The 25,673-nt window shown below is 37.6% G+C and overlaps 1 protein-coding gene across 5 annotated transcripts in view; it reads right to left on the bottom strand.

Annotated features, from left to right (window-relative positions):
- The window catches only part of LOC100890709 (serine/arginine repetitive matrix protein 2), a 74,029-nt gene that overhangs the window by 37,892 nt on the left and 10,464 nt on the right, over positions 1-25,673 (bottom strand). For all 5 annotated transcript variants that reach the window (XM_030994443.1, XM_030994442.1, XM_030994441.1 and 2 more), the window contains 5 exons: positions 21,538-21,692; positions 19,768-19,926; positions 13,496-13,597; positions 12,360-12,473; positions 7,371-7,462 (listed from right to left, as the gene is read on the bottom strand). In XM_030994443.1, coding sequence (XP_030850303.1) covers positions 7,371-7,462; positions 12,360-12,473; positions 13,496-13,597; positions 19,768-19,926; positions 21,538-21,692 — 622 coding nt within the window. The remainder of the gene's footprint in view (positions 1-7,370; positions 7,463-12,359; positions 12,474-13,495; positions 13,598-19,767; positions 19,927-21,537; positions 21,693-25,673) is intronic.

Raw genomic sequence — 25,673 nt, forward strand, 5'->3', positions numbered from 1 at the left:
TCCATATTAGCCTAGATTTGAAAATACAGCTCAGAAATCATTCCTTCCTGAAAGGCTGAATTCAAATACCTAGCGATTCTGGGCAAATGTCTTGATTTATTTCAATTGTACTTTGCATTCAGCGGTAGCAGAAATCAAATCACGATGTCTACCCGCTGATTGTATCTGTCAATATGTATTCGTAATGAACCGAAAATAACTATACCCTTTATTAACTAATCCATGTAGATGGTTCTGCCTTTCTAGGTTAGGGATAATCTGCTTTGGTGTGTCTGTAATTGGGATTTCTGGTCTCGCTCAGGAGTGCAGACATCGTGACTGGTGAGAGAGAGAGAGAGAGAGAGAGAGAGAGAGAGAGAGATGAAGACAGAGATAGACAGAGATAAAGACCAACAGAGAAAGTTACTTGTTTTGTAGATAGAGACACACAGATAGGCAGAGAGAAACACATGCACAGTGAGAGAGAGAGATAGAGATCAAGATAAAGACCAACAGAGAAAGATAGAGACAGAGATACAGATAGATACACAGAGAGAGAGAGAGAGATAGATCAAGATAAAGACAGATACATTGTACTGTAGAAACAAAGAGATCAGACAGACAGAAAGAGGTAGACAGTGACCGAGAGAGATCAAGAATGATAGAAAGTAAATGTAAATGTTGGAGAAAGGCTTAGAGAGTAAGAGAGCATTGATGATAGACGCAGGAATGAAAGACAGAGACACACAGAGACAGTCAGAGAATGAAAGAGAAAGAGATGGATATTGTTAGAGAAAGAGACAGAGGGAGACAGATGGAGCGTCAAAAATAAGCACACTATCGTCGGTGGGGTGACAAAACCTTGTATCTCAATCTTTTTTGCATAATTTTGTACCTAATGGACTACGACACCACCTGATCCATGGAACGCCTCCTGTCTCAGTTTTTCACAAATTCCACACAAACACCCTCGTAATTTTAACCCCCTTTGAAGCTGCACTGACAAAACCTTGTAACATAAGATACGTAATTCCTTCTTCTTGTAACTCACACACGGCCTAACAGTACCGAAATTAGTGTATTCAAATCCTTGTAACTTATTCAACCAAATCCTCGTAACTCATTCAGAGTTGAAAGTAAGAACTTGTATCTCAATTTGAATAAAAACTAAAAACTCGTATCTCAATGTAGATAAAAGCAAAAACCTTGTAACTCGCTTTCAAATATAAAAACAATTATTTTACTGTATTTCAACAATGACATTAAAAATTGTATAAATATTCCAGTTTTAAAAAGAAAGGGCGGTGTCACAGCACTAAATTTGTTGAGACAGGAAAGTTTTTTCGCTCTCCTGAAAATTCATGATTTTTGAGATCGAGGTTTTGTCACCCCACCGACGCTATGTAGCTTTAGAAAGGAGAGTGAGAAAATCATAGATCGCTAAAGAAGTTGAAACTCCTGACACAAATGATACAAGCAATGGAAATCACTTTCAATTGCATGAAGTTGTTGTAACCCCTGTGTATAAAGACCACCTGTCTATAAAGACCACATTTTTCATCTCCATAGAAAATGGTTCTCATTGGGACATGTCATAAACCAACCTGTACATAAAGAAAACCTGGATATAGAGACCACTTTTCTTATCTCCCTTGAGCGGTCTGTCTAAACAGGTTTCACTGTTCCACATCTTAAAAGGGTGAAACAAATATTGACAATACAAGGTTAGTACCTTTTCATTTCCCCCTAATTATCCAGGTACATTTACATTTACAATGTAAAATTTGCATGACATCGCATCAATTTCTAAAATGAAGATCTCTTCAACCTAACAGTGCCTGCGGGCCGGGCTGTCATAGTTACCAGGCGAAACTCCACTGTGTGGGTTTGCATTTCCGCCGTTCAGCCTTCTCAAGTTTCAGGTGTTTAAATATGTGCCATATCCATGGAAACAAAAACTGCTGTCTAAATGTTTTCATGACTTTTCCTGCCTGCCCTTACAGGGTTTCAAACCACTGATGCATGATCTTCTAAATCAGGAATTACCTACATGCGTTGCTATGGTTACTTGTTTCATAACCACAAAAAATGCAGCGAAGACGATCTCTTTTTCATCTATCCCTTGCGTCAGTAAAAGTTAACATGTTGAACTAATTTGCTTTCGCTTCAACCCTTTCTCATTTTTGCCCTATTTTTTTTCTCTCACTCACCCCCACCCCTTCCCTTTCTCTCTTTTCCTTCACTTACTTTTCAATCATTTTAGAAAAGTATTCAAATTCGTAGACAACAAATAATTAGAAGAATCAGCAAGTTTTAACAGTTTTATTATAGCCTACATTCTTTAGAACCTTAACTACTTCACTGACTGATAATTAGGTTGTAAGTGTACCACTCACCTAAAAAAATAATTTGTGAACAGCTAGAATTTTTCAAATCAACCTCAAAAAACTTCATCCAGCGTTCTATGGGCTAACGGATCAAGGAGTATGAAGGAAATAGGGAATAACATAAAACTACTCGCAAGGAACCAGAGTTGGACTTGAGGTTTGTGCGAGCCCTATTTTATGCGAGTGTGCACTGGGCCCTGTCTTACAAAGAGTTGATATCAATCGCAACTTATTTGCGATTGATATCGATCGTAACTATGTACATAAGAGATAGGAGACTGCAAACTTGCGATTGATTGGAGGACTTGCGACTGATTTGGATCAATCGTAACTCTTTGTAAGACGGGGCCCTGGTTTGTCGGGTAGTTTACTCACAAGCTGCTTTTATGTTAGTTGAGAGTGTCTTGAAGCTTGCAAAATCTCTTTTATACAGTAGTAATGTTAGAAGTATTTCAACTGTAGTATTACGACATGAAACAAACTACCAACATACAAAACAAAATATTTGTCGGTGATTGGTAGAGCTTAAGATTTCATGCAGCTTGAATCAAGACACTTGCAAAAAGTTTCTCTTTTTAAGTTTCTGAATTAATCAATGGCTTTCTATGGATGGAAAGTGATGTTTCTTCACAGCATTAGCTACTGTACACTGTACCTTCAATTTGTGAAATAAATGTATATACATGGTTAAAGTCCATATTCTTTTCTCTTCTTACCTACTGAAGTACATTCGGTATCACAATGAATAATCAGAAACATTGCAACACACTACATTTAAAAGCTGTACAGTGTTGCCGCGATAATCAAAAAGGCAAGTTTTCCACCCCAACCTTGCTATTTATAGAAATAGAAAGACACTGCAGCCGTCTATGCCAAACCTAATTTACGTCACGTGCTGTTGGCTTCAAACTGCGCCCTTGCAAAATCAAGTTTTACACATTGTCTTCCTCTTTCTTGTCACTATCTTGATAAGACAATGCTCTTACGTGTTACGTGACAAGAATGAGGTTGTCTGTGCAAGGCAGCATGACTATTCATAGCTCATGACAAAATAATAGAGGAATATATATATTAAAGCAGTAGTTTCATTTTAGACCCCGCCCCAGAATCTAAATGTGTTACAATATGTTTGCAATTAGAATGGCTAGTTTCTTGTTCCAAAATTTGTTACATGTACATTTGTTTGTTACTGTTACGTGACAAAAATGAGGTTGTCTGTGCAAGGCAGAATGACTATTCATAGCTCATCACAAAATTGTAGAGAATATATATTAAAGCAGTAGTTTCATTTTAGACCCCCGCCTTAGAATCTAAGTGTGTTACAATATGTTTGCAATTAGAATGGCTAGTTTCATGTTCCTAAACAGGCATTGGGAACTGGATATACAGAGGATATTTTCTGCCAAAATTACCAATCAGTTAAAAAGCACTGAAAGTCATATTTGACTTTTGACAGTGAATCTATGATTTATAATTTTTGTTCATCATTGTACAAGTCCTTGCATAAGCTTCATTATAGTCACTGCACAATAGACAGGTTTACTAGCATATGCCAATTTATATGCATACTCTATAAAGCAAAGGTTGTTCTTGACAACCAGAAAACTTGCTGATGCCTGCCTGACCTATCAACAAGTAATGAATGCAGACTGGATCCCAGGTATTGTAGTTCATTCATTAATAACATGTTAACGGAATAAATCGTCACTACATTATATGTAGATCCCCAGGAAAGAAACATCCATAAATTTGAACATGTTAGTAAATGGGTCTATTGATGTGGAGGTTCGATATGAATTTCATAATGAATGCAAAACTTTCAATTTTGTCATGCCACATTTTATGTCAAATAAGAGTGTACAAAAATGAGTATGAACTACCTCTTGGTTGGCAGCCAATAAGTTGTACCATTATAACTTCGGAAGAGACTATCCCGCGAGACATGTCGTCATTCTCTTTTGAAATCATTCTTTCATTCTTTTCTTTCTTCCATTTCCTCCGACCACAAAACTTGGAGCAGATAGTATCCCATGACGTTGCCTTTTCTGGAGAAATCAATGTTTTAACAGTTTTCTAGAGGCACCTCCAGGGGGGTGTTTCACAAAGATTCTAATTCGAACTTAACTCTAAGTTGGACTTGAATATCATGGAGAGCCATTTGTAGCCATATTATGAAATATATTCAAAAGCAAATATTGAAGTATTTTAGACTTTTTATAAATTCCACATCAAGAACATTAAAATCTCCCATGATAATAGAAAATATGAATGACATGAATCAACATTTTAGGCTTTTTGAAATAACTTATACCACATATTTTCAAGGATGCTAATGGCTTTCCATAATTGTTAAGTCCAACTTAATAGAGATAAGTTCAACTTAGGATCTTTGTGAAACACTCCCCTGGTTCCGTTACGTGGGCAGTTGGAAGTCAGTGACGCGCCAGATGGTCTGCATTATATACAGAGACTTGAAAGAATAAAGCATTGAGGCACAGAGATGGGCTACATTGATCTTGTGCTGTTCCCATTTCACAATAGAAAGGAAGGATGAACATGATATTCAGTGACTTTGCCCTTTCAGAGGAAATTTTCGTCAATATGCCTTGTTCACACAAAATGCAGAATACCCAAAAGTAACATTTTCTATGACTATTGTAAATAGTCAATATGAAATTGTAGATTGTATATGTCCAATAACTTTATACTTTGATGGGACTACCGTGATTAGCAGTGTATTTTGTTAGTTTCTTTTACTTAAACAGTTTACTACTGGTAAGTAAACTGTATATATCACTTTGTTGTATGTGCATACATGTGCATGTACGTTGGAAGGGTTTTTATTTTTATGCGGTTTAACATGTCATGTCTGAAAGAGGCGCTAAGATTTATTGCCTCATTAGTTCTTGAAGCAGTCCTTGTCCTACATTGAAGTAATTCAATTTACCTGCCGCCGGATACAGCACTGCATTACTTCATATAATTGACTAAATTGCGGATTGTATGCAAAACTACATTTACCTGTAACTAAAAAGCTTCAAATGTTGTTACTTATGATCTCCATTTCCATGTACATGTAATGGCTAACAGACCTGATAAAGCAGTATGTTTCCAATAAATCTACAAGTTAAAACAAAACTAACTGTTTCTCTGTTGCCGTATTAATAATCTGTTTTCATCACAGGCCACTGAAATTAATACTGTACATCAACAACGGCCATTTTTCACATACTAAAAACGCATTTTTAGTCTTTTATCTCTATATCTTTATGGTATTTCCTAGAAAACAAGACTACATGTATTTTCCCTTTATTTTCTCACGGAAAAATGGAAAATAGACGGAAAATGGAAAATAGACACAAAAAAGACATTTTAAGGCTAAGGATTTGGAATAAAAGATAGATGACAAATATTTTCAGATTTGAAAATAGTCAAGAATCAAATGTTTATGTGCTGTTTTTCCCCCCACTATTTTTGACTAGTTTTAGACTATTTAATTTTGACTACAGTAGGTTAGTCACTTTACCTTGACTTGAATAAATATAAGATTTACAAACAAACTAAAAAAAACTATATTCCTTGATGCGATACAGTATACATGTACTGTACTAAACAATATTTTAAAAATTGTTGACAACATTGCCTAGTATTCCTCCATTTTCTGTAAACTTTTATGACAAATCTGAAGAACTCAAATCCAGGGACCAATTACAAATAAACCAGGATGTAAGATTTAATTTGGTTTGCATACCATTGCGTGGGATGAAAGTTTGCGAGTGGGACGGACGGAACTCCCCTCTAATCAACTCTCGAGATGGGGGTGGGGAAAGACTTTCCTGTTTCAAGATTGGTTGCTAAGCAACCCTCATCTTTGGGGAATAAGCTGGGCCGAGGGAGGGACAGTCACGGTGGAATGCAAAGATGGAACTGATGGAGAAGAAGGAGGGACTTGCAGCAATTATATGTGTAAGAATGACAAGGCACTCGCCCGTGCGTAGAAAATGGGTATCTTTTACTTTTATAATTAACAGAGAGCAAAATACTCATATATTTCCGAGCTGCAACAAAGTTCTTGTATTTCTAAGATTGTCACATCTTCACACTTTAGATGTGAGCTTCAATATGCTACATTCTCAAGAAACACAAATCGGACATATATTATACATTTTTCACATACTTTTAAAAAATTACAAAACTTGTTTAAAGATAACGTTGAGTTCTGGTCATGCGATTGCACTGCAAAAGAAACGTTGTGGAAACGATCAGAAAAGGTTGATCATCTAGCATATAAGTATTGGTGTGTACTGCACGGTTCTGGAATCATCAAAATGATAAGCAATTTGGCCCAGTCTTGGTAAAGTTACAAGCACTGTACACAGAAAGGTGTATATATACATGAACATGTGGCATAAAAATTTGTCCCAATTTGTATGATGTTACATGCCATATTTATAATATTAAGGCATTTGAAGAGCCATGCTTTTCAGGGAACATTTTTTCTCTGGTGTTCTTCCAAACTTGCATAATAACAATGATAACGCCCACAAATTATTTTTCACCTCTTCCCAGAACTCAACCTTCTCTTTAAGGATATGAATAATTTAGTTATTAACTGTATAAGAAACCACTTATTATCATTGGGTGGTATTCCGGTAGCGCGTACTAAGTTAGCGCGTGCTTAGTTAGTTCACACTTTTATGGAGTGCCTGTTGTGAACTAATTTACCCTGAACAGATTATTTTAATCCTTCAATGAAAAGTGTCCAAAAAATTAATTTTGCACTGAAATAGGAAGAAAAAGATAATATGAGTATAAACTAAATTTCAACAAAGTCCTTGGTAGATTATCTTTGTCATGAATATTGAAGGAGGAAGATGAAACCTAGCATTCCATAGAAGTGCGAACTAAAATTCTTGTTTAGTCTGGACTTAGTCCCAGCTTAACTTAAGAGAATACCACCCATTGTTATTATTTATTAAGATCATACATGACTGGAAAGGATACGCGTTGGATGAACAGGGTGTGGCCATCAGCACGCAGGGGTTGTTCATGACAGACAGCTGCTGGAGGTTGTTCAGGCAGGATAGGTAGGACACCTGGGGAAGAGACGACAATGACAAGACAGATCCATTAAAGCCACACTGTACTACTTATAGCTACTTGCGCCCTCTATAGCAAACAATGCATAATTGGTGACCATTGGTGCCCCATGATCCTCTTTTTCTTATGTTAATTGAGAGCTGAGTTGATGAGATAACCACCTGTCAGTGACCTTGCAGGGAGGTCCAATCCCCTGGCCAAACTAGTGCAGACAGGCTTTAAAGCTCATGAACAGTTTCGGCAGGAATAAAAAGGAAATTGGAAAGAAGCGTGTTAAATACATGCAGTTTCAAGTTGTTCTTCTTGTATCAAAAGACATATGTACCAGATCGTTTGGCATTCTATCCATGATCTTGGTTAGTACCTGCAAAGGAAGCTAGATAATGGCTCTACACTCCCCTACGCTACATGTAGGACCCCTCCATCCCGATAGATCCCAGCACATTAATTTTGTGCTGTGTATAGCATATTTTGTACTCACAGTCCTTTAATACACAAATGTATTGCAGGATGCCATGGTATTGAAAATTTACGTCCTAGGATGTAGGATTTGTAACTAAATTTTTTTCTACCTCTCATTTGTTTATTATATTGCACTTGAGAAGAAAAGAAAGTTCACACCAATTTATTATTGCCATTATCTTCATATATATTGTGTTTATAAAGATATATGGCAAAAAAAAAAATTGAGGGCTTACCAAAGTGTTCATGACCTTTAAAGGGCACATGTCACATTCATTTTAATATTAAAAGGCTGTTAACTCAAATCTCTAATACAGTGATAAACATGTAGTACTACAGCAAAATAGCAGACACTGAAAAAAAATGGATTTGGAATTAAAGGTCAAAACAGCTCCGGAAATTTCAAAAGAAGCTCCAAAATGTCAATGTTCAGTTTCTGAGGAAAATCTTACATTTACATGTAGGAAATCTAAAATGAGCTCCATGCAATCAAATTGGAACTTTTAAACTACAAGGTACTTGGAGTTGTTGTGTTAATCGACTTTGCAACAATTTATAATGATATGGGTGCTAGTAACATCCTCCAAAAGTTACTAATCTACCTGGTATATTTTGACTATAATGAGAAAATTGGGGACATGGCAAGATACTGAAAGGAATTAGAATGAACCTGATATGTAATTTTCTCTGATGCACGTGATGGCTTATCATTTTCCCCACCAAATACTATGGGTAGAGCAATCAACATAAATAACTCACATGCATATTTTGTGGTTCTTACAAAGCTTTGAAATACATCAGGTTCTTATGACTACTGTACAAATGCAGAGCTTGTCAGGAAAAGCAAATTATCCACTGCATATATTTCTGATCCCCCCACACTGATTAATGATCACTGGAAAGGGTGAAAGTAAGGTCAACCTACACAGAAAGCCACATGATGGATGACAATATAATTTGCTGCATCATGTAATAATGAATAAGGGGATCTGGATATTATACATATCGTTTCAATTAGAGGTAGCATGTGTGTACTGGTAACTGAAATAGTTTATAATGTAACTGTAATAATGGCAGTGCTAAAATTATGAGAGTTATTAGTGTTTGTGCGTGTCTCTTTTATACAGACACTTTCCCCCAAGAGGATGTACAACATTTGTACAAGTAATGCCTTAATTTTCCTGTTAAATCCTCAGGAGGGGGGTGGTTCTACTGTTGGTGCATTTGAGTGCTATAAATATTGATATGAAAACATATGATATTTCATGAACTATCTCATATTTCTTTACAACAAAAGAATGAAATAAAATGAATGGGATTGCCTTTGAAATGGTCTCCTATTTCAAAATTACTAAATCAGTTTATAATTCAGACTCATTTTGGCTTCATGCTTGTATTTAATATAGTCCATAGTGTAAGTACATGCAGTTTCAGGATTTTTTTATTAAATTACAAGAGATTTGTGTATTTACCTCACAATAAACAATCAATATAAATTTCCAACATAGGATGGTGAACCAGTAAATGCAATAATCAATCTTTTACCTCCTATTAATGATATCATAACCTTTATCTGTATACAAAATAATAATAAACACAAACACAATCATAAGCCTGAATAATCACAAAAGCCTATCATTATGAGTCACACACGCTAAGGATTGTGCCTGAACAATTTCTTGGCAAAGGGGAGATTATCATGATAATCTTCAATGAAATAATACGAAGGTTACCACGTCATTCAGGTGAGAAAAGTGTCGAAGGGAGGATTAAAAACAGGAGGTCTGGATTAAATAATATGCCTTTTGGAGGTTTAATCTGTATTTTATTGTCTATCTTGAACAAAATATGTGCCCTGTAGAGTTTTAAAACCCTTGTGGTTTTCAGTGATATATTATAGATGTACTTGATCCTATCAAAAAGAAGACTACAAAGTTTGATTGATAACAGTAGTGATTCTAAAGCTAATGGATTTGGGGAATTTTTTTTTCTTTTACTGGTTTCTGTTTGTTTTGTTTATTGGGTGTTTTATGTTGTTGTTGTTTTTGTCTTTTGTTTTTGTCTTCTGTTTTCTTGTTATTAAAGAGTATTCACATCCACGACACAGTGACATTATTACTAATTACACTTGCAATATATAAACTAATCCTGCTTTAATAAATCTATTGTTCTTTTTGTAATACAGTAGAGATCTTTTCTGTTGTTTTCCCAAGTAAATCTAAGAGCAAAACAGGGAGTAAATTATTTAGAAAAAGATAAAAACTGTGAGTTCAAATGTCATGGATGTATGCATGATTAATACATAGAAGTAAAACATTCAGCAGTTCACTTGATGATATCCAGATTTGCATCAAGGCTATCATGAAAAAAGAGGCTTTGGATTGAGCTTATTTGATCTGGCTTGTTTCTGGGGCAAACAATCTGCCTGCCTCTTGCACGCACGCACGAGCTGACTTTTAAAGGATTGTATCAACTTTTTTTTTTAAACGTCGTGAAATTTGGCATGGATCAGCAGTACCCTCACGCAATCTACGGTCATCTTCACAATAAACCTTGTGTCTACTTCAGTGTCATCTCTTTCTTATGGTCATCGCTCTTTTTGCAAAGCTTCTGCTGAACTTTGGAACAAACTACCTACCTTTACATGTCAAAAACTGAGTGTCAGACTTTCAACCAATTCAAAACTTGTCTTAAAACACATTTATTCAAAATTGATTTCAATGATTCACTTACTTCGATCACATTGATGTATATATGATATATATGTATTGTAATTTGTAGGTTTATTTGTAATTTTTTGTTTAATATATAATTGTTTGTCATTGTATTTTGTTTGTTATAGCGCTTAGAGACTTCGGTGGAAAGCGCTTTATAAGCACTGATTTATTATTACTATTATTATTATTATGCAAGTTTCAAACATGTAACGCTATTAACTTATTTGAAACATTTACCAAAACAATAATGCATAACAAATTGTACATTCACAGGTTCTGTGGTGGTTTCATGAAAATTATGGGGCTCAAACACTGGTGATTCTAGTTAGAAATCAGTGATTATATGGTTAGGTCAATCTGACCAATCGCTCGGAGTGATAAAATCAGTCCTAAGACCATCTTCAGAGAGGAAATCAGTTCATCAAACTAGTTATGTTGCAAAATTAGTGATTTCGGTTTTGGTACGCCCCCAGCCAAAAAACATTTGGTGACCCGCCTAAAATTCCATTTGGAAAGTAAGTCAAATATTCCAAGTAAAGTCAGTTTCTAGTTCATACGAAATGGAAATTCTTGAAGGGTACATTTTTCTTTGTACATTTAAATTTTTGGCCCGCTAATGGGATACAGTACCTTTAAAGAAGTGTGGATTCATTCCAGAAGGTCATGCCATGACGCAAAGAAACACAGCTGTTTTTTTTAAAAAAAATTTACAAGTAGACAGGGGCAGGGGCCCCTTGTTTCAGAGAATGTTACATTACAATAGGGGCTGATTGATGTGATACACTTTTAGGGCAATATGATGACTTCACTTTGTAAATATTGTGTCAACATGACTGGACAGTAGACTAATAAGAGGCGTAAAAGTACAAATAACCCTCCAAACTTCAGAAGGAACCCACAGTGACAAGATCATCAAGCTGTAGAAGGTGCTTCTCTGAAGCCTCAGTATGCAGCCTTCTGTAACTAAACTTTGAAGGGCTGTAGTTAATAAGAGAGGTAAAAGTACAAATGACCCTCCAAACTTCAGAAGGAACCCACAGTGACAAGATCATCAAGCTGTAGGTGTTTCTCTGAAGCCTCAGGTGGCAGCACTAGGGCACAACTCGACTGTAATGCAATTGTTACTAGCCATAATGCTCACACACACCATGATAGCATGCATTTACTTCGCATGGATTTACGTCGCAAGGAGAAAATCTTTTCTGCACATCTAATTGATCTAAATTTGTACAGTCAAACCTGCTTTAGCGACAACCTGTCTACAAAGACCACATTTTTGTTTCCCTTCAAAATGGTTTCTCATTGAAACGAAATATAATTATAATATCTTTATAGACATGTTTTACTGTATTATGTTCACGGTCTCTTCTATTACAGTTGAACAGTACATGGGACTTTTATCTTGGACTGTATACATGTACCATATATCTTCTCATGAAACTGCCAAGCATCACACAGTGTTCCTGAAGAAAAAAAAATTGCACAGAAAGAAATTGCTACTTTGGAACAAACGCTATTGGGAACACATATCAGTCCTAACTCCAAAATGAAGAATTTATTAAAAATATATATAAATATCCAATATCGGCTGCTGATGATCAACTACACAGATGCAATTCTCTATGACAGCTAAATATATTCCAAATTAACTATATTTAGGAATGGCTGCAATAAGACGATTAAATTTGATATGCTACATTCACAATAACCCTACCTCCGTGAGATCCGATATCTCGTTCTCTGCTAGCGAGAGTATCTCCAGCGAATGCGGTATACAGCCGGGTATGCTGCGTAATGTTGTCAGTATGTTGCCATGGAGAAGCAAGGTCTGCAAACAAAACGAGATAAAGGAAACAAATCATTAAAATGCATTTTTAATTCCAAAGTGTTATATAGCATCAGATTCTGCGACATTAATTGCATGTGTGTTCATTTTTAACATGCCAACAACAAAAAATTCCAATGAGAGCTCTGGTGACAATGGCTCTTCGGTCAGTTTCATTCTCTAAATAACATCTTAACTCAATCTCTAGGCTAAATAATACACATAACCCTAACCCTAAACCTATCCCAACCCTACCTCTACCGCTAAGAAATAGGCTAAGTATTAAGGAATATAACATTGCTGATTGTTAGCTTTGTTTGGTATAGTGACTGGTCTTGGACCTTGTTTCATAAAACTTGCCATCGATAACAAGATACAATGATTGTTCTAAGCTACTGAAATCCTTGCATTTGATTGGCTGTGCGGAGATTTGTAATAGATCTGTGGCAGTTGATGTTGATAGCAAGCTTCATGAAACAGGGCCCGGGATGGACGTTAGTGTAGGAAATTAACCACAGAGTAATTACAAAAATTAAAAAATTAAAATTAAAATTACAGAGTAACAGTCGCCAGACCATTTGTCGTAGAACTCGAAAGGCAAGTCAGGAAGAGTCTTTGATAACTGCACTGAGATAAAGTTGAATTTGTCTATAGGCCTGTCTTCATCAGATCGAAGTTGCAAAATAACCTGCTACTTTCAGACTCGGGATATTTTCCTGATACTTGAAATTACACTCGTTACAAACTAGCTCGGATGGGCGTAAATTAGCAGCTTTTTCCCAATTAGCGGGCTATTCTGGAAACAAGACCAAAATTTTTCTTGACCAAATAGCCCGCTAATCGCAACTGCTGGCTAATTTGAGTTCAGGCTAGTTAAAATAGCGGGTTATTTTTCAACTTTGGTCTGATGAAGGCAGGCCGGCCGGCCGGCCGGCCTTGTACATGTATAACAACAGAGGTAATATTACAGCATGACCTCTTTCATGTTTTTCTACAAGCCATCAGGTTAGAGATTCAATACCCACCTTGAGGTTAGCTAGCATGGAGATGTCCATGATTGATGAGACGCTGTTATCGGACAGGTCCAGGTGACGGAGCTTCAGGTTGCTGCTGAGATGGTCAATGCTCTGTGGATCAAAGAAAAAAAAAGAATGTGAAAAGAAAAGATTAATCATGGATTGACATTATCCCTGACCCTGTACTATCTTTGGATCTTCCAACATTTAAAATTTGAATAAGAGGACCGTGTATACACAACCTAAACTTTCAATCCTGATGCCCCAAGTGAAAAAACAAAATGAATGGAGTCCCTAGTTGATTAAAGTAACCCACTCTGTTGTAGCCAATTCTGCTTTCAAAAGTGGTTTAAAAACAAGATAATTACAAATCAGACTACAATATCAAGAGAACTAAAAAGCAGAGATATGATTTAAGTGTAAGTGTAATGACAAGAGTGAAGTCATGATTTAATTAAACATTCATCGTTTTTTTAGTACAGAAGGAAGGTGAAAGCATTAATTGTCATCTCAAGAAATGTCTATTATGATGCAATGTACATGTACATGTACATGTTTATATTAGTTTGTCAGAAATTCATAGACATATAAACTACAATGTACGTCTATAACATTTGACTGAAGAAATTGTCCTGTAATAAAAATTGGAAGTATCACTATAGGCTCGTTCAGACATGACGTGGCAAAACAGATCTAAATTTTTGATGATTTATAAAAGTGTAATATACTTCACATTTCTGTATCTTGTAATGCCTAGTTCACACCGACGCCGAATGTCGCGCTTTAAATCGGCGATCAATTCGGCGTCATTTTTTCAAAAAATCTCACGATCTCCTGAGATATGTTATGCTAAGTTCACACCGACGCCGAATTGATGGCGAATTAAATCGGCGAGCAAAGCGGCGGCAAAGCGTAACAAAGCTTAATTAAAGCGTAAAGACCGTAATAGAGCGTGAGAAAGCTTTGAGCAATTCTGGACTTCGTCAAGAGCGCCACAAATTTAAACTCTGTTAAGCTTTCCTACGCTTTGAGCAAAACTTTGATAAGATTTGTGACGCTTTGATAAGCTTTAATACGCTCACCCGCTTTACGCAATTCGTGACAGATCGCCTCAAATTTTTAAACAGTTTAAAAAAATTTGGCGCTCTTGCCGAATGTCCCGAATTGCTCAAAGCTTTCTCACGCTCTATTACGGTCTTTACGCTTTAATTAAGCTTTGTTACACTTTGCCGCCGCTTTGCTCGCCGATTTAATGCGCCATCAATTCGGCGTCGGTGTGAACTTAGCATTACAAAGAGGTCAGTGAATATGCGCAAGTCCTTTGTTATGCACAGCTGCCATTAATTTACGCGGGGACAAAAAAAGAGGCAGATTTTTTTGCTGCAAATTAATGTGCCATAGATCTGAACAAGCCTTAACTTTGTCTAAACATGTATATTCCTGATCATTGCAATGACTGTGTAGTTCACACTATACGTATTATGTGGTACACATCTTATATTTCGATGCGTGTCATTTGCTTGAAATCAGACTGAGGACAATGGGTTGATACCCACGATGGCACGATCTTGACATTTTAATTCACGTCGCACCCTACGCCCAGCTGATGGGAATTAGGCTTTTCGTCGAGACTTGGCACTCTGCCAATTAATGCTACATGTTTGACATTATACCCCCTTCCTTAAACACTATAAACAGCACAGCCCCTCTCCTCGTCATAGCCGTGTGTTCTTTGCAGTGTAACTGGTCACATGTCATACTGGGTTTTCAGTTTGGTTCTACTGAGCTCCGGGTGACCTAGCTAATTTCCTTTTTCACTTCTTGCGCTAGTATGTGTTAAAGAACCCACCGTCGCTCCCTGCTCAGGAAAATGGGCTGCAGAGTGCAGATTGACAACTAACAACTTCACAATTTGATCTGTATTCTCAACACCCTGCGGCTACTCCCCCCCCCCCCCTCCTCCTCCTCTGTAATGCATGAGATCACGTCTTAAGTTTTTCAAGTCCTACTGTATGTAAATTAGGATTTTAGTACCGGTAAGTGTTTATTGAGCACTGAGCTCCTATATATTACCTTACCAATTTCTGCTGTGCTGTTGTCTTCAATATAGCAACTTCTTGCTCTTGAAATCTAATTTTAAACCTGCTTTATTTGACGTACAGCCCAGTCCCCCTCCCCCTCCCTTATCCAATCTCATGTTTAATATACCGGTAGGCTTTTATACTTCCTCTTATAGGTTTCACTATGCATACATGTAAGTTACCTTCTGCAGTGTTTCAAGACATGCATGAGTTGGGATCGGGTCAAATCCTAACAACTTTAAAATTTGCTCTGTATTATAACCCCTGAAAACCCTCCCACCCCCCCCCCTCCCCTCCTTTGTAGATAGTCTTTTATACTTCCCCTAGCGTTCACTAAGTGCACGTTGACTTCTACAGTGTTTCAGGTCATGCATCAAACAGGAATGTGTTGATGAGATCCTCTTTGACCTCACTCGTTTCCTTCTGTCCTTTAATCTTGTCCTCAGTGCATCCCTCGCTCCCCACTCTTGGGATCACAATGTTACCCCCCCCCCCTCCTTTTGTTTAAACTCCTTACTCTCTCCCCCCCCCCCCCCCCCCCATATAGGATTGTATCCTTCCTTCCCCTAGAAGGATTGGCTATGCACAAGTTGAGTTCTACTGCATTTCAGGTCATGCTGTCAAATAGGGGTAATAGCGTAGTGTTGCTGAGCTACGTTTCTGACCTTCCCAATTTCCCTTTCCTTCCTTGTGCTGCGCTTCTTAAAGTGTACCAATCACTTAAGAAAATAATTTGTTTACAACCTACATGTACAGTACATGTAAAACCTACATCTACATAAAATTTAACCGAACAAACTTCATCCAGGATTCTATGGGTCAATGGATTAGGAGTACCTATTCAAGTAAATAGATAATAACATAAAACAGCGCACACAGGACCCAAGTCCCAAGTTAGACTTGGATTCCCTCTTTTATGTTCCTATTCAACCCGTTTGACAGAAACTAAATTTTCATGCAACCCGTTATATAGCCGAAGGTTTTCTAGGAATAAAACTATCCCTTACTCACATGGTGAATGACCAACAGATATATCAGGAAGTGTGGTATTTGAGGTCAGTAAAGCGACATTACCATGTACAGCTGTATAGTATTTGTAGATTTTGGATCACTGATGCCATACCAACTGCTGAAACATCGCTCCCAAAATGGAAGCTTCAGGCCACTTTAGCCATGTGGATTCACTGAGCTAACTTTCTGGACTTTTGATTTCTGACTGGCCAGAACATTAACATTTTAAACCTTAACCTACTTGAGGAAACGCTATTAGAGGTGCATGGCATCGACAATGTTTCTTTTTACTCATTATCACAAGAAAATATTGCAAACTTTATTCATAAAATACCCCCCCCCCCCCAAAAGAGTAAATCGTACTGTCGTATTTACTTCTAAAAATCATACGAAATACGATTAAATCGTACTGGTTGGCAGCTCTGAGCTAGGCTATGTTTGAACTTTAAACATTTGCCTACAGCACACCGGAGCGAGAGAGAGAGACAGAGAGGCTAAGAGAGAGCAGGCATATATGCAGGCAGGAAGGATCCATCACTCAGCTCCTAGCGGGGCTGCGTCTAGCTGATAAGGGGGATCAACCATAACTCGTCATCTATTCATGCACACTTCTTGTCGTCATTCCATTCAACCACACCGCTATCACTGTAATTTTTTTCGCTCGCCAAGTGATATTGAAATAGATTAGGAGACAAAGGAGAGGAGTTCGCATGACTTCTGTGTAGATTTATTTCTATATTAATCATCATGCAACCGCTGTGCCATCCTGGCATGTCCGCTCACAGAGTGTAACATGTTCTGCTGCAGTGGAACCTATGGCAATGTCTTTCTTGTACCCCCACATGCCGTTTCTGAGTCAATATGTAGACACTGTAATTTATTGCCACTGTGTGATTGACAATATTTGAAGATGATTGAGGATTGCTTTATCTGACTGCTACGAAAGCATGTATATGCTTGTATTAAAGTAGGCAACCAGGGGACTGACTTCTTTAAGTCCTCTTCGAGGGACTTGGTAATGACGATTAAACCCTTACCAAAGGGCATTGGCGCATTGACTTGGTTTTGAATCCATACCCTCCCGGTTACAAGACCACTGCTCTATCACTGAACCATTGCGCCTCCGCTGTTGTTTGCCAATCAACGCAACTAAACACCCACCAATGATAGTTGATGATTAAACTATTTCCATACAACCTTTACAAGCTACAGTAGTATCAGTTCAGCTTGTATTATATTCAACTGAATAATGTTAGCTATTTTTTCAGTCGTCTAACTGAGAAAGGCATATTTTTGCCAATACACTGATAACCTATAGTTCTTTGACAACTATATTTAAATTGAAGCTTTCCCAAATGACAAAGACATCTTTACAGCACCTTAATGCTATAATATTCCTAGACATATTGAGCCACTGCATTTCTGGTAGCTCGCACTGACCCTCTAAATCCTCTGGATTTGCATAATTGGTATAATTGGAGCTTGTTAAAGGGAAAGTCCACCCCCAAAATAAGTTTGTTTCGATAGAGGCAGAATAATAAGAAAATCAGGTGAGTGAAAGTTTGAGCAAATTCTGAATGAAAATAAGAAAGTTATGAATTATTGAAGTTGTGATCAATCAAATACAAATTGGCAACTCTGTGACTTATTATACGAGCTCTCCTTCATTTGCTTTGTGCATAATATTCCATAAAATCATGTTTTCTTCGTTATTGATGACGGAATATATATTTGTTCCTTGCAGGGGGAGTATAGAAACATATTTGCAATTATTATATTTAGGGTGCATGTATGGTTGAAATTTTTCATGAGGGAAAATGAAAATTTTAGATTTTTTTAGTACTGAGCAAATGGAAGTTGAGCTCGCATGATACGTCATAGAGTTGCCAATTTGTGTTTGATTGATCACAACTTTAAAAATCCTAACTTCCTTATTTTTAATCGGAATTTGCTCAAACTTTCACTGACTTGTTTCTCTCATTTTTCTACTCCTATTAAAACTAACTTAATTTCAGGGTGGACTTCCCCTTTAAGATCTCTGATATCATTCTAGATGGTGCAGATGATCACTTGTACATGTACCTTCTGTCAGTGCATTAGCCCATTGGGCATACCGATAATGTAATTTTCTCATAATTATCATGCATTTCCAAATGGGTTTCATTCAGAGTCATCGGGAGCTTGGTATCCATTTCCAATGACCTAAACCTGAAAGTTTTCTAGCCAACAAAGACAAATAGAAAGGGCATCCTCTACGCTACCATATCCTGACAGATTGAGCAACTCAAGTTCGCTAGGTTCCTCAGACTTTCTATAGTCCTGATGCTGTTGTCAAGTATGTTGGTAACCAGCAATGTAGCTCTGTCAGACCTCCAACCATTGATTATTATATCCTGCACTGTTACATATTCAGTCAAACCTACTTTAATGACCACCTGTCTACAAAGACCACCTACCTATAAAGACCACTTTTCTTGTCTCCCTTGGGTGGTCTTTATAGACAGGTTTCACTGTAGTACACTACAAAAGGGTTTCATCCTAATTGTCTCTGTTTTAGTGCCCAACAGATCAATGCTGAGGCTTTCCAAACTAAGAAAAAAGAAGAATTCACTAAACCATCAGACCTCGATACTGTTCCCAGGCCAGATTCAGCCACTCCAGTTCTGGTAGTTCTCTCAGACTCTGTTACATAAAATAGTACACTACAAAAGGGTTTCATCCTAATTGTCTCTGTTTTAGTGCCCAACAAATCAATGCTGAGGCTTTCCAAACTAAGAAAAAAGAAGGGTTCACTAAACCATCAGACCTCGATACTGTTCCCAGGCCAGATTCAGCCACTCCAGTTCTGGTCGTTCTCTCAGACTCTGTTACATAAAATAGTACACTACAAAAGGGTTTCATCCTAATTGTCTCAGTTTTAGTTTTAGTGCCAACAAGTTAAAATTGAAGCTTTCCAAACAAAGAAAAATAGAAGGGTTCACCATTAAAACCATCATACCTTAATACTGTTCCCAGGACAGATTCAGCCACTTCAGTTCTGGTAGTTCTCTCAGACCCTCTATCATTGATCATTATCCTGCATCGCTACATATAGTACACTACAAAAGGGTTACATCCTAATTGCCTCTCTTTTAATTAAAGATTTCCAAGCAAAGAGAAAGAGAAAGAGGATTCACTAGCCTATCATACCTTGATACTATTCCCCGACAGATTCAGCCACTCCAGTTCCGGTAGTTCTCTCAGACCCTCTATGGTCTGGATGCTGTTGTTGGGCAGGTTGAGGACACGGATGGTCGGCAGTCTTGAGATACCGTTCATCCGCACCAACCGGTTGTGTCCGATGGACAGCTGCGAAGGATGACAAGGAACAAGATGAGAAAAGAGAAGCTGAGACATGCATCATCTTTTATAATGTGTAATAATTGAGTTGAGTCGAGGTTTTTATTATCCAAACGTTCAAATACAGTAATATAACAATAGCATAAAATGCTAATCATGTCTGGTACCTTTAAAGTACAGTGTCTTAACATTTAACAATTTGTATATATGTATACTTGATTGAAGCCAGTGTTATTCATGTATTTTACGTATCAGACTCAACAGTTTCTTAGACGGTGTGTACTTTATTTCTACCAAATGTTGTTATCTATCTGTTTGTATTTTTATTTGTATTTGTAATCCGACCTCATGTTTTGGTTGCAATAAAGAAATAATAATAGTTATCCATAACTCTATGTTGAAAAGCATTAATAATATAAAATAATTATGTAGTTCCTAATTAAATTATTGGTTAAGAGCAGACGTGTGACCACACATTTATTTTTTAAACATGCAGCTGGTCATTTAAAGTGTCAAATAACAGTCAATAGCATTTTCTTATGACTGGCAGTTTATCGTCTAGATCTAAAATTGTCAGTCAAGTCCAGGGCACTATCTTATAAACAGTTGCAATCAATCAGAACTATGTACTTAAGAGATAGCAGACTGCAAACTTCCAATTGATAAAGAGGACTTGCGATTGTTTTGGATTAATCACAACTCTTTATAAGACAGGACTCAGATCTATAGAATTTGAAAGTCTAGAATTTGGGATGAGATACATCAAGTGACAAGGATTCTCGTGACCAATTTGTATCAAGAACACACATCTTATATATTTGGGCATCAGTATAATTATCCACACTATGTACCTTTGAAACAATCCAAAGCCCTTCAGCTACTGCATCAGGTGTTGAGTTGTTCCAAAGGTATTTCATGCAGAGATAACACTTGCTAACATCCTAAACAATGTACTATACAGTGCGTCCAAGAAAAAACGAAACCGAGAACTATCGATATTTTATCATAACTTAATCACAATTATGATTAATAAATGACACACATTTGGAAAGCTTAGATCCTCTTCTTTCATTTGATGCAACTCATATGATGCATATTTTACGCATGAGTAATTAAAAGTAATTTGAAGAGAGGAAACCAAAAAGTAATTTGGGGGCGGTATCTGAATTTCATGGAGAAAATCACATTTCTAAAAAGTTCAATTTCTGCCCTTTCATATGACACCTCAATCAGGAAAAATGAGCCAGTAATAACAAAGTTCTCTTTGTTTAAAGTAATGCTTGCATTTCCAAAATGTGATCAAACAAGTTCGCTTTCACTGGCTGCCTGCCGTAGTAACAAACAGAGTTGACAAAAGACTTAACCCCGTTTTGTTGACGATCAGCCATGCATCAGGTCTTCAGGCCAAATTACTTTTTGGTTTTCTCTCTTCAAATTGTTTTTAATCACTCATGCGTGAGATATGAATCGTATGAGTTGCATAAAATGAAAGAGGAGGATCTAAGCTTTCCAAATATGTGTCATTTATTAATTATAATTGTGATTAAGTTATGATATTAAAACATTGATAGTTCTCGGTTTCGTGTTTTCTGGGACGCACTGTATATGCGTAATATGTACCTGTTGAAGGTTCTTGAACTCCTGTAGATTGTCAATGCGTGATAGTCCATTATGGTCCAGTATGAGGGTTGTACATGTTGCATGGGTCTCCGAGGTCGGCAGGGACTCTAGCTTCTTCAGCCCCCTCCCAGCAAGGTCAACAATCACCATGTTTTCTGTCAAGAAAATAGAAAAATAAATATGTGTAAAAATTAGTCATAATTGTATAACTTTGAGGTGGTTCCAATAAGGTTATCTTTACGCCAAATTTCTCCCTATTTGGGTCCACAGTCATCATTTTGCTGTTAAGAAGAAGATAACAGATTCACACGATTTGTCGATCTTTGGGAGGGGGGGTAATAGTTCACATGGAATGAGTCTCTGCAATTCGTCCTTGTTTTCACGAAGTGACGGTAGTGAGGAAAATCGTAACGCAAAGTGAATGCAATTTTTTTTCACTACCGTCACTTCGTGAAAACAGCGACGAATTGTCTCCCTACCTAATGTACGTTCTACGATGTAATCTAAAGTTACCTGTACAACATCATGGGCAAGAATACAACTTCAGCAATTAAGTTGCCAACAACACAAAAGAAAAACTTTATCACAAATTGGATTACCAGGAAAAGTGAGTGCTTTAACAAAATAACATAGGACAGGATTAAACAGCACTCAATTATTAAATGTACATTGTATGATGCCTCCTATAAAACTACATGTACCTATCAGACTGTGGTCAAGCTACCTGACCGATGGTCACCGACTGATGGAAGGCAAGAGTCAGAGCAACGGTCATTGACCTACAATGTACATGAGGCATCTGGCAATGTTAATATCTCGGTAAGATTGACCAGAATCACAGCTGATCGTTAAGGAGGCTCTATCTGACACCTAAGGGGTTCCTGAATCTGTCACACATCATCTTTCACAAAATGAAAGCCTTGGGCTACGAGGGCAAATAATAAACTTGATCGTACAGGTACAATTAAAGGTAAAGACCAGTTATGGTCATGCGATTGCATTGTGAAAGAAACGTTGTGGAATCGATCAGAAAAGGTTGATCATCTAGCATCTAGCATCTGCAAGGTTCTGGAATCATCAAAATGATAAGAAATGTGGCCCATTCTTCGTAAAGTTACAAGCACTATACACAGAAAGATGTATATGGGACTACCCTATATCTCTCACAGACCATGAGAGAAACAAATTTACCAAATATATGATTTAGTAGGCGGTTTCCCAGCAAAATTTTTAACATCACGTATTAGTCAAAACATATTCTTTCACATGATTGGTAATGAGAGCTTCCATTTCATTTTTTGAAATTGGGGCGTTTCCAATACTGGTCTTTACCTTTAAGGATGTACAACACATGCTCCTTCACCAACTGGGGGGTGTTTCACAAAAATCCTAAGTTGAACTTATCTCCAAGTTGGACTTAACAATTATGGAAAGCCGTTAGCATCTTTGAAAACATTTTGTAAAAGTTGTTTTTAAAGGCCTTAAATGTGATTCAAAGCATTCATGTTTTCTATTACCATGGGAGATTTTAAGTTCTTGATGCGGAATTTATGAAATTCTAAAATACTTGAATTTTTGCTTTTGAATATATTTTATTTTAAGGCTACAATGGCTCTCCATAATTTTAAGTCCAACTTAGAGTTAAGTTCGACTTAGTATCTTTGTGAAACACCCCCCTGTTCTACATCAATTTCCGAAACTTACTGACATTCAACACTGGACTGTGGACCCAACACAACACCTACATGTAACCCTTACTCTAACACAGTCGAAAACCCGGTTTTATACAAAAGAACCCTGATGAAATAATGCCCAGAGCAATTGTAGCATGAGAAAATGTTGGATCACAATTCTACAATTAAATGTAGTACCTAGAAGGGAGAAATCTCTTGAATCCGAGAGACTAGTAATAGAAGCCATGATAACGATTAAAGAATAGTACTGGTGTGTCAAAAGGGTAATATGTCTTGAGCACTTTACAAGAATCTTCTACTTCTCTACAGTATACAGGGCCTCAACAATAACAGAGGCACAGTACATACACTGTACATGTACAGTAGGCCTCCAAATTATAATTTGGAACCCTAAAAGCTCCAAACTTTTTAATAGGGGGGGGGGGGGGCAGGGCCTATGCATACAGGACCTACATGTATACAATGTTGATCAGGATCCCTGCTAAACTGGTTAGTCGAACCCTGATGTATGATTAGATGCTGCCTTAAAAGGAACACATATCGTCCTTGTTTTCACGAAGTGACGGTAGTGAGGAAAATCGTCACGCAAAGTGAATGCAATTTTTTTCACTACCGTCACTTCGTGAAAACAGCGACGATATTGCATACTAAAACCTAACCAACGTCAATGTATATAACTGTAAACAAAATTAGCACTATGGCCATCCCTCTTAGTCTTTGACAAGTATGATGAAGGAAAAAAAAGAGAAACTTTACGTCTCCTGTGGCCGAAATGGACCCTCTCCACAGACGCAAACTGCATCATCCTGAGGCACTTCCAAAGAGCTGACGGTCAAGCCAAGAGACGGTCAAGCCAAGAGAACTGATGAGAACTGTCAACAACTACTGAACTCTATATTCTGCTATTAAAGGCATGACTGGAACAAGGTTGTAGGTTGTAGTTTCTAGCGTCAATAACTGAAGTGTCTTTAATGGAGAACGTCCATTGAGTCTAGACGGTTGATACTGACAGTGACATCCTCGATTTCAGAGTTTCAGGTATAGAAAGGTCATTGACTTGGTTTGCATTTACCAGAGTGCATTGTTCAACAATTCAATAAAAGTTGTCTGCTTATTTTTGAAGCAAAGTTCTAATAGTCTAGACAGGTTGACTTTTAGACCTTCCAGAAATTCTGGTGTTAAAATAAAAGAAGCACCACTGTTTTCATGCAGAGCATAAGAACCAGAGTGCACACTTAAACACAACTGGATAATCTTGAATGTTACTTGTAGGCTGCTTGAGTCCTTGCTGGGACATTATTACTGTTGGGTAGAGGGCGACACTTTCCTACTCCGTTTGCACGAACCAAAGACAAGAAAAGTACCAGCCTGTATCAATCCTTGCTCATGACATCATCAATCAAAGAGTTTCAGGTTTGGCAACGACAAACTCTATACACGTATCAAGGGCACAAAAAGAAACCCAAGTGCATATTCGGACAACCAATAGGAATCTCTCTACCGGTATAGACTGTAAGAGGGTGCTTATACATGTAGGTCCTTGTTTGCAGCATCCTCAATTTCCAGAGTTCTTACTCAATCAATTACAGTGTCTCTAAACAATAGTCACTGACTGCCGAGGTCCTTGTTCCGATCGAGACATCATAGGTTTCAGAGTTTCAATGATCAAGTGTGGCACTGTCCTCTTCAATTTGAACATACTGTACATGTATCGAGGGCATAGCGTGTAAGGTGTGCGACTTTTTGTAGGTCCTTGTTCGCAACATCATAACTTTCCGACTCTCAGGTATCGAGTGTGGCAACGACCCACTCCGTTTGCACGAAGCATGACAGATTCTCCTTCACAGATCATCACCTGCTCAACACAAGCAGGAACACCGATAGCCATCACCCGTGAACGTTGAACCTCCACGGACCAACGTCACATCGGCATCTTGGAAACGGGTTTCATATCCCCAAAGTGGCATTACCCGACATCGGTCGCTATCTTCGGCCCATGTCTCCGCATGGCATGGAGGGAGCTTCCTGCACTGAAGATAGCGATCGATGCTGAGATGATAAACATCTTAATCCCGACACAGGTAGCAATGGATTGCCCCTTGTGGGATACAGATCCTGGCCTGTAGCCACAAACGGCTTTAAAGGGTATAGAAATCAACGGCGCATACCGCAGTTGAACCAAGGTGTTCCAAACTTATGAAACCATCGAGTGGAACATAGCGTTTAATCCAAGTTTGCCATCCTGTCTTGCTCCTATTTTTGTCATCTTCGTTGTCGTCTATAACTGCAACTAGCGTGCGGCTAATAATCTTTTCAAACATCTTCTTCAAGCAGTTCTTGGGACGTCTTAGTACCGGCTTGGGACACGTCACCTGATGTCACCTGATGTCATATGTTAGAAACCATATACAAGTCCTGCGTTGGCTGTATAGGTACTGCATA

This window comes from Strongylocentrotus purpuratus, unplaced genomic scaffold (genome assembly GCF_000002235.5).
Source record: "Strongylocentrotus purpuratus isolate Spur 01 unplaced genomic scaffold, Spur_5.0 spur5_scaffold_21, whole genome shotgun sequence".
Classification (NCBI taxonomy): Eukaryota; Metazoa; Echinodermata; class Echinoidea; order Camarodonta; family Strongylocentrotidae; genus Strongylocentrotus; species Strongylocentrotus purpuratus.